At 43.4% G+C, this 14610-nt stretch overlaps 1 protein-coding gene across 7 annotated transcripts in view; it reads right to left on the bottom strand.

Moving 5' to 3' along the window:
• The window catches only part of cdk14 (cyclin dependent kinase 14), a 779114-nt gene that overhangs the window by 297810 nt on the left and 466694 nt on the right, over nucleotides 1-14610 (bottom strand). For all 7 annotated transcript variants that reach the window (XR_010969007.1, XM_068012619.1, XM_068012572.1 and 4 more), the window contains one exon: nucleotides 11251-11314. Coding sequence is in view for 6 of the 7 variants with exons in the window: in XM_068012619.1 (XP_067868720.1) it covers nucleotides 11251-11314 (64 nt within the window). In the remaining variant the exon portion in view is untranslated. The remainder of the gene's footprint in view (nucleotides 1-11250; nucleotides 11315-14610) is intronic.

Consider the following 14610-nt stretch of genomic DNA (forward strand, 5'->3'; position numbering starts at 1 on the left):
ACACCCTCCAAAGAGCGGGAAGGTGGGGGAGGGGCATAAAATGGAGTGAGAGGCTCGGGGGGCTCTTCCTGACCCATTCCCGCATCCACCTACACAGGGCTACGGGAAATGACCTGCCTGCCCCAGTCCAATCAAGGCCCTTAAGTGGCCACTTAACGGCCTCCGGCCGCCCATGGATTTTATCCGTGGCTGGTAGGGCAGCCAGGCCCAAGAAAAGCCACCTGTTAAAAGCAGGCGCCTCTCTGACGGCCTTGGGGGTGGGGCCCTCATGATTGGACACCCTGCTGTAGCAACCACCCCCAAAACTCAACACGCCCCCTGTCGCCGCAATTGACCACCCTTGCCTCACCGGGGCCTGACCGATCACCCCCGGCGAGACAACAACAACTTACCTGCATTCTGGGGTTCCCCGACATCATCTTCGCGAAGCTGGGCTGCAGCCCCAGCAGTGGCCACCGCAACCGACGGCGCTGCTGGGACAGAGAGCTGCTGGCCCACTGATTGCCTGGCAGCTCTATTTGGCAGGACTTCCTGCCTCAAGCAGGTGGAAATCCCGCCTCAGAACAATTAAAGGCTAGGGACCCACAAAATGCGGGTTGGATCCCCAGGCCAGGCAGAAGCGGGTTCGCCACCGACTTTTCAGTCAGTGGCTCCCATCCGCCAATGGTAAAATCCCAGCCATAAATCAAGGCCCAGTCTGCCCTCTCAGGTGAATGTAAAATAACCCATAATATTATTCAAAGAGGAGCAGGGGTGCCTTCCCAGTGTCCTGTGCAATATTTGTCCCTTAATATCATTGAAGTAGATTATCTGGTCATTTATTCAACTCTTGTTTGTGGGACCTTGCTCTACACAAATTGGCTGCTGTGTTTTCCTACATTACCATAGTATCTACACCTCCAAAGTACTTTTTGGCTATAAAGCACCTTGGAACATCCCATGATCACAGTCAATGCAAACTCTTCCTTTTCTTTATATTTTTATATTAGCTATGACATCAATTTTTTTCTCGTAGTTGGACAAAAACCAAGAATTCCTACGAATATCTGAAGAGTACAAATATTCAAGGAAAAGAGAGAGCTATGTTGTAATAAGAATGAATGAGGAAGATCCATTGCACGAGAATTAGTTACAGATTTTAATTTTCAAAGACATATATAGAACGACAATCCAACATTCAAAGTAACTTTAATCTTCAGCTCAGTTCAAGGTAATCAGGCAGAGTCAACATGGTTTTGTGAAAGGGAAATCACGTTTAACCAATTTATTGGAGTTCTTTGAAGGAGTTACAGTTGCTGTGGATAAAGGGGAACCGGTGGATGTATTGTACTTAGATTTCCAGAAGGCATTTGATAAGGTGCCACATCAAAGGCTATTGCAGAAAATAAAAGCTCATGGTGTAAGGGGTAACATATTGGCATGGATAGAAGATTGGCTAACTAACAGGAAACAGAGAATAGGCATAAATGGGTCATTTTCTGGTTGGCAAGATGTAACGAGTGGTGTGCCACAGGATCTGTGCTGGGGCCTCAACTTTTTACAATTTATATAAATGACTTTGATGAAGGGATCGAAGGTTTGGTAGCTAAATTTGCTGACGACACAAAGATGGGGAGGAAATTAACTTGTGAAGAGGACATAAGGGGGCTACAAAGGGATATAGATAGGTTAAGTGAGTGGGCAAAGACCTGGCAAATGGAGTATAATGTGGGAAAGTGTGAAATTGTCTACTTTGGCAGGAAGAATAAAAAAGTATATTTTCTAAATGGTGAGAGATTGCAGAGCTCTGATATACAGAGGCATCTGGGTGTTCTAGTGCACGAATCGCAAAAGGTTAGTATGCAAGTACTGCACATAATTAGGAAAGCTAATAGAATGTTATCGTTTATCACGACGGGAATTGAATACAAAAGTAAGGAGGTTATGCTTCAGCTGTACAGGACACTGTTGAAACCACATCTGGAGTACTTTGCACAGTACTCAGTACTGGTTTTCTTAAGAAAGGATGTAAATGCTTTCGAGGCAGTACAGAGAAGGTTTACTAGACTAATACCTGGAATGGGCAGGCTGTCTTATAAGGAAAGATTGGACAGGCTTGTCTCCGCTGGAATTTAGAAGAGTAAGAGGCAACTTGATTGATACATATAAGATCCTGAGGGGTCTTGAAAGGGTGGATGTGGAAAGGATGTTTCCCCTAGTGGGAGAATCTAGAACTAGGGGTCACTGTTTAAAAATAAAGGGTCGCGCATTTACGACAGAGATGACAGAAATCTTTCTCTGAGGGTCGTGAGTCTTTGGAATTCTCTTCCTCAAAAGGCAGTGGAAGCAGAGTCTTTGAATATTTTTAAGGCAGAGTTAGATAGATTCTTGATATGCAAGGGGTGAAAGGATATCGGGGGTAGGTGGAAATGTGGAGTAATCAGTTCAGCCATGAACTTATTGAATGATGGAGCAGGCTCGAGGGGCCAAGTGGCATCCTCCTGCTCCTAATTCGTATGTTCATTTAATGACAAAACTACATTCCTGAGAATATTCAGCAATGAAACTGGGGAATCTTGAAGTTGCATCAAGTTTCAAGCTCTGAAATTGTATGGTATCTATTGCCACCTGCTGTTTAATTTAGGGCAAACACTAAATATATACAGTCACCACACAGCCAGTAACAAATTAAATATATCGAAGTATGATTATAAAGATGCTATCAAACTTAAAGAACTGAAATTTTGACAGTAAAATTTTAAATTTTATAAACACAACAAATACCCTTGGTACAGCTCACTCTAAATGTTGATTAAGAATTTTCCTGACTTCTCTTGTTGCATCATTAATAAATTTCCTACAGATCGTGTGCCTCTCCAATGATTTAAAATCATTTTGGTCCCATTTAAGACTGATATTCAATATGTTATATTTAGATGTAGAAAGTAATTCACAAGCCATTTAATAACAGTAAACATGGTAGGCATGTGTTGCAATAATGAGATATGTCATAAGTTTACATTTGATTACTTTGAGAAAGGATTTGATTTAGCCAGTTTGAGATAGGGATAGTTCACTTTGCTAATCTGTTTTAGTCAGCAGGAGGTGTTTTCATTTAGATTGTGCTGCTTGAAAAACCAGTTGAAGTTAGTTCCTGATGCTTATGACTGGCTTATACAGTGTCCACCTGTGCAATTTTTAATCTTCAGATGCACTGAATGATTTCACCTCAGTTGTGCCACCCATATGATGCTGGCCAGTCACATCCAGGTACTCAAGTTAACTGTGATTATAATACCGCTGCATATGTGCAGATAATGTGCTTGTGTCTGAATTTGCAGGGTGGTACTTGTGGTCCGGTGGAAACCAAAGTGCCAGTACAGCTTTCCCACGCACACACATACCTACCTCCAGCATATTGTCTTGCATAAGTTAATAAGAAATAGAAGGAGGAGTAGGTCATTTGGCCCTTGGTGCCTACTCTGCCATTCAATAAGATCATGGTTGATCTGATTGTGGCCTTAACTCTACTTTCCTGCCTGCCCCTTATAACCCTTGACTCTCTTGTAGATCAAAAATCTGTCTAACTCAGCCTTCAATATATTCACTGACCCTGCCTCCACTGCTCTCTGGGGAAGAGAATCCCAGAGAATAACAATCTTCAGAAAAGAAATTCCTCCTCATCTCAGTCTTAAATGGGAGACCCCTTATTTTGAAACTGTGCCCCCCAAGTTCTAGAATTCCCCCATGAGGGGAAACATCTTCTCAGCATTTATCCAGTCAAGCCCCCTCTGAATCTTATGTTTCAATAAGATAACCTCTCATTCTTCTAAACTCCAAGAGTACAGGCCTAACCTGCTCAACCTTTCTTCATAAGACAACACCTTCACTCCAGAAATCAGCCGAGTGAACCCTCTCTGAACTCCATCCAATGCAAGTTTATCCCTCTGTCATGAAGACCCCCTCCTGCCAAGAATGAGGCAGATTAATTTTGTCATATGAACATCAATTTTATGCTGTTGCTGGAGTGAAGAGATAACTTGTTTAAAGAGATCAGCAGTGGCTGGAAAAACATTTGCATACTAAGAGAAAGTGTTTGGAGAGGCAAAAGAATTGCTCACTGATCAATTAACAGAGGTTGGTCTGGGCAATGGTGATCCACCTCTTGTCGGTGTCAGAGACAGCACAACACCCCCCCCCCCCCCACTGAAAACTTTGAAATCCACAAACGCAGGAGTTTGTTTAAATAGTGAGTCACTTGACTAACCTGCTGGCCCAAGTCTGGTTTTGAACTGCTCACAGAACAGCTTGGGTCAGACGGCAGATTGCAACTGAACTTGGAACAAGAGCCTCTCTCCTGTCTGACTCCCTCTCTTTCACTAATCTCCAGATCCACTGAAGTCACTGAAACCTCAAGAGAGAAAAGACTCCTACATCGAAAAAAGTTTTAAAGCATACACTGGGCCCCAACGAAACGGCAACACTTACCGGAAACCGAAGACGCTACAGCGAACTCAAAGGACAGTAAATAGAAGCCCAGCTATTGCCTCAAGATTTTCCCCTTTATCCTCTCTATTCTTTCTGTCTTTATCTGCGTGTTTATTGCGTATGCATGCTAGCGTGGTTGCGTCGCTTATTCGTAGTTGTTAACCAAATTAGAGTTTAAGATTAATAAACTTCCACCTTTCTTCTTTAAATCTAAGAAAACCTGTCTGATTAATTTATTTTCCTTACAATTGGAAAGCAGTGAACAAGGATTCACTGCGAGGGAGCTAAAAACACAGTTTCAAAAATTAAACCCTGTTACAGTTAAACCAGGCAAAGGCTGAAAGGGAACCCCTAGACCCCTTTCTCACCTGGTCGTAACACCTCCTTAAGGGAACCAAAACTGTACACAGTATTCTAGGTACGGTCTCACCATTACCCTGTACAGCTGTAACAAGACTTCTCTACTTTTATACTCCATCCCCCTTGCAATAAATGCCAGCATTCCATTTGCCTTCCTAATTACTTTCTGTACCTGCATGCAAACTTTTTGTGATTCATGTCTGATGACCTCTGTACCGCAGCATTCTGCAGTTTTTCTCCATTTAAATAATATTCTGCTTTTCTACTTTTCCACCAAAGTGGACCCCCTCACATTTTCCCACATTAAACTCTATTTGCCAAATTTTTGCCCATTCACTTCACCTATTTATATCCTTTTGGAGACACTTTGACCCGCCCACTGGCTTAAAAGTCAGAGGCGAGCACGCCTCCACTGGGCCTGGGAGCCAGAGATTTTACATGGCCCTTAATTGGCCTTGGACAAGAAGTCCCGCCATCAGGAGCTGTCAGCCAATCAGGGGGCCGGCAGCTCCTCAGTCCCAGCAGCACCAACGGGAGCGGTGGCCACTGCTCGAACTGCACCCAGCTTCAGGAGGATCATGGATGCTGGCACTGAAAATGTTAAGTGGGGTTTTGCGCCTCGTCGGGGACAATCAGCAAGGGGAGCGGGGTCAATCAGGAGGGAGATGGGAGGTTCACTAGTGGGGCTGGCAGGATCTTCTAAGGGGACCCCTGTGGGGCACAGGGTGCCTGATCAGCAGGACTCCCCCTTAGGCCCACAAGGAGGCCATCTGGTATTACTGGGCATCCTCCACAACTGACAAAGTGCCCTTCCAACACCAACCCTACTTTATTCTGTGTCCACCTCTGGGAAAAACGATCTCCCAATTCACTTAGCACTGCACTTTCAAAATCCCAACTGCCTAGCCTCTGTCTTCCATTTGCCACAACATTTCTGCAGCTACTGATCTTCTCAACAGGACCCTCAGCTTCTCCTTTGATGCTCCAGTCCCAATAAAATGATTACTGTCTCCCATCTTGGCCATTTCCCATGATACGGCGCTCATCTCCGCTCCCTTAAGTCTACAGATATTGAAGGGTACATAGCATTCAGGAAGGACAAGAAGTTAGGAAAAGGTGGAGGAGTAGCTCTGTTAATTAATGAAGATATTAGTGCAATAGAGAGGGATGACCAAAGTTCAGGAGACTAGGATGTGGAAGCAATAATATAAAAACAAAATACTGCAGATGCTGGAAATCTAAAATAAAAACATGCTGGAAATACTCAACAGGTCTGGCAGCAGCTAAAACTGCTCACTATTCCAGTATCATCCTGGAATGCAAAGATAACTCCCGGCTTCTTATCTCTCCTGCAAACTGTCTTCTTAAACCTCTTTCCCCTTTCTCCTCTGCCCTCACTTCCAACAATAAGTGCAAGGAGCTCATTGATCTCTTTGTCACTATGCTCGGGACTATCTGATTAACTGCTCTGCCTGGTCCCTCCCTTCCACTAGCTCACTTGACCAAACTTTCTATAATGCTTCCCACCTGCCCTAGCCCTGAATGCATCTTTCTCCAGTTTCTCTCTCTCCTATCTCCCCTCATGACCTCTCTAAGCTCATTTTGTCAAAGAGATCCCTCTCCTGCTCCATTGATCCTATTCCCACTTAAGCTGTTGATCACCCAACTTCTGCCCCTGGTTCTCATGTTAGCCAATATTTATAATGGTTCTCTCTCTTCAGATGCTATCCCTCTCTCCTTAAATCTGCCATCATCACCCCTCTCCTCAAAAAGCCAATCTTGACCACACTGTCCTTGCAAACTATCATCCCATCTCCAACCTCCCTTTCCTCTTCAAAGTCCTTGAACATGTTGTCACCTCCCAAATCTGTTTCCATCTTTCCTGGAAATCCATGTTTGAATCCATCCAATTAGGTTGTCGTCCCTGCCACAGTACCGAAACAGCTTTTATCAAAGTTACATGCTACGTGACTTCCAACCAAGGTAATCTTTCCCTCCTTGTCCTTCTTGATCTGTCTGCAGCCTTTGTTACCATTGACTACACCATCCTCTTCCAATGCCTCTCCACTGTCGAACAGCTGAGTGGGATTGCTCTCACCTGGCTCCATTTTTACTTAATCATAGCCAGAGAATCGCTTGCAATGGCTTCTCTTCCTGTTTCTGCACCGTTATCTCTGAGACCCCCCAAGGATCTATCCTGGCCCCCTCCTATTTCTCATCTACATGCTGCCCCTCAGCGACATTATCCGAAAGCACTGCATTAATTTTCACACGCATGCTGATGACACTGGGTTCTACCTCATTACCACTTCTCTCAACTCCTCCACTGTTGCCAAACTATCAGACTGCTTATCCAACATCCAGTAGCAGATGAGCAAGAATTTCCTCCAATTAAATATTGGGAAACTGAAGCCATTGTTTTCAGTCCCCATTCCAAAAACCACTCCCTAGCTATTGACTATTCCTCTCCCTGGCAACAATCTGAGATCAAGTCAATCTGTTTGCAACTTTGGTGTCACATTTGACCCAAAGATGAGCTTCTGACCTCATATTCGCACCATCACTATGCCCAACTTTGCCCCTGTCTCAGCTCTTCTGCTGCTGAAACCCTTATTCATGCCTTTGTTACCTCTGTACTTGACTTCCAATACACTCCTGGCTGGTCTCCCATTTTCTACCATATGTAAACTATTCAACACTCTACTGCCAGTGTCTTAACTCATACCAAGTCCCATTCCCCTATTACCCTTCTACTCGCTGATCTACATTGGTTCCCAGTCAAGCAACACCTTAATTTTAAAATTCACATCCTTGTTTTCAAATCCCTCCATGGGCTTGTCCCTCCCTAGCTCTGTAATCTCCTTCAACCTCACAACCCTCCAAGATATCTGCACTCTTCTAATTCTGGCCTCTTGTGCGTTCTTACTTTAATTGCTCCACCATTGGTGGCCTCACCCTCAGCTGCCTCGGCCCTAAGCTCTGGAATACCCTCCCTACACCGCTTTTCCTCTCTACCTTACTTTCCTTCTTTAAGATACCCCTTAAAACCTATCTCTTTGACCAAGCTTTTGCTAATCTGACCTAATATCTCCTTATGTGGCTCAGTATCATATTTTGTTTTATAATGCTCCTGTTAAGCACCTTGGGAGGTTTTATTACATAAAAGGCACAAAATAAAAATAAGTTGTCGTTGGGACTGCTGGTGATGTGGGTGGATCTATTCATGTCCTTGGCGTAGGGAAGCTGGTGATGTGGGAAGCACAGGATCATAGAACGGTTACAGCACAGAAAGAGGCCATGCGGCCTCATCTAGTCCCACTCCCCTGCCCTTTTCCCATAGCCCTACAAATCTTTTCTCTTCAGATAATTATCCAGTTCTCTTTTGAAGGCCTCAATTGAATCTGCCTTCGCTACACTCTCAGCCACTGTATTCCAGATCCGAACCACCTGCGTAAAAATGTTTTCCTCATGTCACTGTTGTTTTTTTGCCAATCACCTTAAATTGGTGTCCTATGGTTCTGGATCCTTCGGCCAATGGGAATAGTTTCTCCCTATCTACTCTGTCTAGACGCCTCATGATTTTGAACTTATCTACCAAATCTCCTCTTAATCTTCTCTTCTCCAAGGGGAAGAGACCCAGCTTCTCCAACCTATCCACATAACTGAAGTTCCTCATCCCTGGAACCATTCTCATGAATCTTTTCTGCACCCACTCTAATGCCTTCACATCATTCCAAAGTGTGTTGCCCAGAACTGGACACAGAGGCCGAACCAGTGTTTTATAAAGGTTCATCATAACTTCCTTGTTTTTGTACGCTATGCCCCTATTTATAAAGCCAGGATCCCATATGCTCTATTAACCAGTTTTGCAACCTGCCCTGCTACCTTCAATGATTTGTGCACATATACCCCCAAGTCCCTCTGCTCCTTTAGAATTGTACCCTTTAATTTATATGGCCTCTGTTCATTCTGCCTACAAAAATGAATTACTTCACATTTTTATGCATTAAATTTCATCTGCCACTACTCCGCCCATTCCACCCACTTGTCTATGTCCTGTTGAAGTTCATCACTACCCTCCCCACAGTTCACAATACTTCCAAGTTTTGTGTCATCCGCAAATTTTGAAATTATGCCTTGTACACCGAAGTATAGGTCATTAATATATATCAAGAAAAGCAGTGGTCCCAACACCAACCTGAGGAATCTCACTATACACCATCCTCCAGTCCAAAAAACAACCATTCACAACTACTTTCCGGTCATTCAGCCAATTTCATATCCATGCTGCCAATGACCCTTTTATTCCATGGGCTCTAACTTTGCTGACAAGCCTGTTAAGTGACACTTTATCAAATGCCTGTTGCAAGTCACATACACCACATCAACTGCATTACCCTCGTCAATCCTCTCTGTTACCTCATCAAAAAACTCAAGCAAGTTAGTTAAACACGTTTCGCCCTTAACAGATCCATGCTGGCTTTCCTTAATTAATCCACATTTGTCCAAGTGACTACTAATTTTGTCACAAATCAGTTTCTAAAAGCTTTCCCACCACCAAGATTAAACTAACTGGCCTGTAGTTGCTGGACTTGTCCTTACATCGTTTTCTGAACAAGGGTGTAACATTTGTAATTTTTCAGTCCTCTGGCACCATACCTGTATCTAAGGGGGATTGGAAGATTATGGCTAGTGCCTCTACAATTTCTCCCTTTTACTTTCCTCAGTATCCTTGGATGCATCTCACCCGATCCTGGTGACTTATCAATCTTTTCATGTCCTGGGCATGGGGAAGCTGGTTATGTGGGATGGGTATGTTCATATCCTGGAGGATGATCTGTTTGAGTCATTGGCATGGGGGAGCTGGTGATGTGGGATAGGTCTGTTCATGTCCTGAGGGAGTGGGAGCTGGGTTGGCATATTTGGTGGAGACAATTTATCAGGACACAGCCTTGGCATGGAAGGAGGGTCGGTGCAAGTAGTTTTTCTCTTTTCAGGATTGGTGGGTCCCAATGTGTTGGCCAGCATGTTCTGTTTTATTAGAGACCTGCGGCATTTTCAGCATTTCCCCTCTTTCTTGTATGTCCCCATTTATTTTGTTCTCAAGCGTGGCCCCACCCGCATCCTCATTTACAAGAATTCCCTTGGCGATACCAGCCAAAGACATGGGGCCAGATACCACATGTACCCTGATAATACACAACTCTGCCCTCCACCACCTCTCTCAATCTCTCCATTGTCTGTGTTGTCAGGTAGTTTGCCCAATATCCAGTTGTGGATTAGCCACAGCTTCCTCCAGTTAAACATTGGGAAGACAAACATCTCCAGCTTCCGCCACAAACTCCACAACCTTGGCACCAATTCCAGTCTTGTCCTCTACCACTGACTCAGTTTAACCAGACTGTTCACAACCTGAATGTCTATTTGATCCTGAGCTGAACCTCCGACCCCATACCCTCTCCATCACAAAGATCGACTACTTCACTTCTGCAAAATCATCTGTCTCTGTCCCCTCTATCAGCACATCTACTGCTGAAGCTCTCATCCATGCCATTGTCACCTTCTGTTTGGACTATTCAATGCTTTCCTGCTGGCCTCCCTTATTCCAACCTCCATAAACTTGATCTCTTCCAAAACTCTGTTGTCAACATCCTGTCCTGGACTAAATGTTACTCAATTTTCATCCCTGTGCTCTCTGATTTAATTTGGCACCTGGTCCCCAATGCCTCAAATTTACAACTCTCAGCAGCTTTGTGTTTAAATCCCTCCAAAGCTGTACCCCTTTCTATCCTTGTAATCTCCTTCAACCCATAACCCTCAAAGAACACACGGTTTCTCCAACTCCAGTCATTTGTGCAAATTCCACTTCTTTTGCCTCACCATTGGCAGCCACCCCTTCAGCTGTCTAGGCTTTACACTCTTGAATTCCCTCCCTAAACCTTTCCAACTCTTCACTAAATTCCTCCTTAAAACCCAATTCCTAATATCTCCTCCTTTGGCTTGGGAACCATTTTTGCCTAATAGTGCCTTTGTGAAACACCTTGACAGCATTTTTGTGAAAGACAGTGTAAAATAACTGCAAGTGCTTCATTACTTTACTGATGTTCATCTATCAGTTTTTATGAAGCAGTTTGCAACCCATTAAGCCCCAGTCTGTAACTGGATTATCTGTTGATTCTCTCCCCCCTCTTGTTTTCAGTTCTGATGAAGGCTATATAATAGTAATGGTTTCCCTTTACAGATGCTTGTTGGTGTATTGTGAACTTCCACCATTCTCCTTTTTAATCCAGTAATTAAACTTGTACAATGCATGCTGTTAAAATATTTAATAGGCTTGGAAAAAACGGCCAGCTATTGACATTGCAGATTTTTAAAACATTTCAAATACATTGCTGATTGCAATATAAATTCCAATGAGATTACCTGTTTTCAAATGTGGTAAAGAGTGAACTCCAGGCCAGGTTTCCTCTGTTGGAGTGCCCAAAACCTGCAATTAAATGAGGCAGTTGTAATTCATCTATAATTATATCGCTTACACTTGATAACATCGGTCAATGGCATGTTCTTTACTTGCATGCAAAGGTATTTGGATTTCCAACGCAGCTGTTAATCGCTTTTCCACGGACCAATTTCTACATTGTGCCACTAGCATTTGTATTACTGCACAGAGAAGCAGCCTGGGCAGCAATGAGGAGTGCCAGAATGGAGGAAGGAGGTAGGAATGGATGGAAGATAAGAGACAGGCAGAAATAAAACCAGAAAATGCTGGAATTACACAGCAGGTGAGGCAGCATCTGTGGAGAGAGAAACAGAGTTAATGTTTCAGGTCGATGACCTTTATCAGAACTGGGAAATGTTAGAGGTGGAACAGTTTTTAAGCAAGCAAACAGGCAGGGAAGGGTAGTCGGGGGTTGGGGGCCAAGAAGAGGAAAGAACAAAAGCGAAGGTCTGTGATCGGCAGAAGTGACTAACTGACAAAACGGCCGATTGTAAGACAAAAAGGTGGTAATGGGCGAAGTAAAGAAATGAAAGATGGGTCTAGAAGAACTGTAAATGGCTAGAGCAGAACCATTACCAGTATCTGGGTGGAGTGGGGGGGAGAACCATGAGGCCTCGCCACTGCTGGCACTATGGTGCCGGGCCTTCCTGGCACTGAGGCCCATGACGGGCCTCACCCAGAGGCATTTCCACCACCACCACTCCGCCACCCCACCAAGCCACGACCCCCCAATGTCAGGGGGTCCGTAAAATTCACCCCCTTGTTTTTGAGTCTTTAGCCTGACCAAACTAAACAGATGCTGTGGAAACACCAGTCACCAAGTTTCCTTTCTATATTTTAAAATAGAGTCAATTATTGAAATATTCCCTGTAAAAGTTTGCTCAATAGATAATTAGGAGAAAAATCAGAGCAAGAGCCACTCTGGATGGCTCATGTGTTCCTGCTGGTCGCTGACTCAAAAGAGAGGCAGGAAACCCTAAACAGTTCTAATCAAAGGTCAGCAAGCTGAAACTTTAGCTCTGTTTCTCTCCCCACAGATGCTGCCAGACCTGCTGGGTATTTCTGGCATTTTCTTCTTTAAAACCCCAGGCAATAGAAACCCAAACAAATAAAGGTAGAACAAAATGAGAAGGCAATAAATTAAGGTGGTAAACTATTCTTGTCAGAAACAAAGCAAAAACAGAGAAATATATATTATACGTAGGCAAAGATTTTAGTACATTACTGTGGTGGCCATACAGAGGAGGCATTAGTGGTGTCAACTCTTGTGTAGGACCAACACAAAATTGAAAATACCTCTTTTCATGTGGTTACTAATTGTTGTTTAAATGGTTGGATATTACTGATTTCATCTACATTTTATTTTTTCGAATGAGTGAATCTGCCCTCTTTCAAAGGATAACTTTGTTACTTCAAGAAAAAGACCAAAACTTTCAGTTCATACGCAGAGAGATTCAATCATCCATAGAGGGAGCCCCTGTACTGAAATCCCAAACATTGCATTCTGTCACCATTCCTATCATGTCTGCAGAAACATGTTATATCTTAGTATAGGAAAAATATAGATATTCTGTAAGGTGAACCTTCAGACCTACTGGAACGCCAACATCATACAGGAGCAGGCTTGAATGTACAAAATATGGAACACATCCAATTTGCAACCTTTCACTTCTCACAGTGGAGTAGCTGAACAAGTGTCATGTTTGTTTTCATTGTAATCCCACTCAGATTGCTTTTTCATTTTTATTCCTTCCCATACAATTTTCCTTTTTTATTCCTATTTCATATTTATTTCATCTCGGTATTAGATGAAGTGTCAGAGAGAAAATGAAGTGACAATAAGAATAGAGTATGCACCCTGTAAGCTTGTCTTCGTTTTTCAAATAATACAGGTTGGCCTTTGGCATTTCACATAGGGAGTCAAGACTAAATTCAGTCTTCACGTCAAGGTTGGTTAGTGGATGATTGGAGCAGGAATGAAGTAAGACTATGAAGAAAGTAGACAAGAATAAGACAGAGCAGTGTGGGGTAGGGTAGAGAGTGGTAGGGGATACAGAGAGCAGGGTATGGGCGAAAACAGCAGATGTGGAGTGGTGAAAGAGAACAGGAGTGGAGGTAGAGAATGGGATTGTCAAGAATAAAAATGCAACTGAGTCAAATGAGGGAAATGAAGAGGGATGTTTCATTAATTTAAAGCAGCTTTACAAGGACTGGGTAGAAACAGCATCTAATAAATATCTTAGAGAAAGTTGGCAATGATTAGGATAAATGAATTAAATAAATTTTGGAAAATTAACTAAATAGCAATGCGGGGTTAATAAATTGAAAGGATTGTGACACTGCATCAACATTAATTTAAAAAAATACAATATTTAGATAAATATCAGGCTTTGCTGGGGAAACTATTTAAGCACAAGACCGTTCAGTGGGGAAAGGCAGAAGCAGCAGCAACAATCAGCTTTTCTCTCTGATGCTATCAGGGCAGGGCAGCAGCAGCAGTGAGCAATGTACTGAGAGACCAGCAAGGCAACCAATCAGGTGAGGGCAGCTAAACAGCCACCAGCAGCAGGTAGAATGGCCCAGGAGCCAGGGCAGCTATTTAACCTCTACTGGGATTGGAGACGCAGTACAACAGCTGCATTACTACCATTAAACAGAATGGGCTGCTAAGTGAAACAGGCAGTAGGAGCTGAACCCCCACTACCTGTCAAAAACAAGATCGGGGGAGCATGAAAAGAGTGATTTCTGTAGGCAGTGAGGAGAGTACAACAGGCCCACCCTTACGTACCATCCGTAAGGGGCATTGTTCCCTGGGAAATGTACTGATGCAGTGCCACCCTGTGACGTATGTTTAGTACTGCAGTTAGAATTGACAATGGTCTCAAGTTCAGTTGATTGATGGTCACATAACATTAGGATTATGTTACATCCAAAGTCCCATTAGAATGTTGAGACCACTCACCATTTTTATTATGTACCCTCCAAACAGTACAAGAGTAAAGCATAGTTTCATTAATTCTGAGGAAACCACGTGCTTCTCATGCACTTGTAAAAAATGATATATAGGTGGTGCCACACATGGCTTCTCACTTCTTTATAGACTCAGGACCAGTGCCAGTTCATTTCCTGAAACTGCAATAGACATTCCATATACTGAAATTGAAAAGGCAGGTAAATAAACTTTGATAGATCGAGATTTCAACCTGGATGTTGCTGTCAATGCTTGGTGGCAATGTAGCATTGTGAATCCGTAAATCACTAACCACTGCAAGTGGAGGTTTTAT

Source organism: Heterodontus francisci, chromosome 2, assembly GCF_036365525.1.
Source record: "Heterodontus francisci isolate sHetFra1 chromosome 2, sHetFra1.hap1, whole genome shotgun sequence".
NCBI lineage: Eukaryota > Metazoa > Chordata > Chondrichthyes > Heterodontiformes > Heterodontidae > Heterodontus > Heterodontus francisci.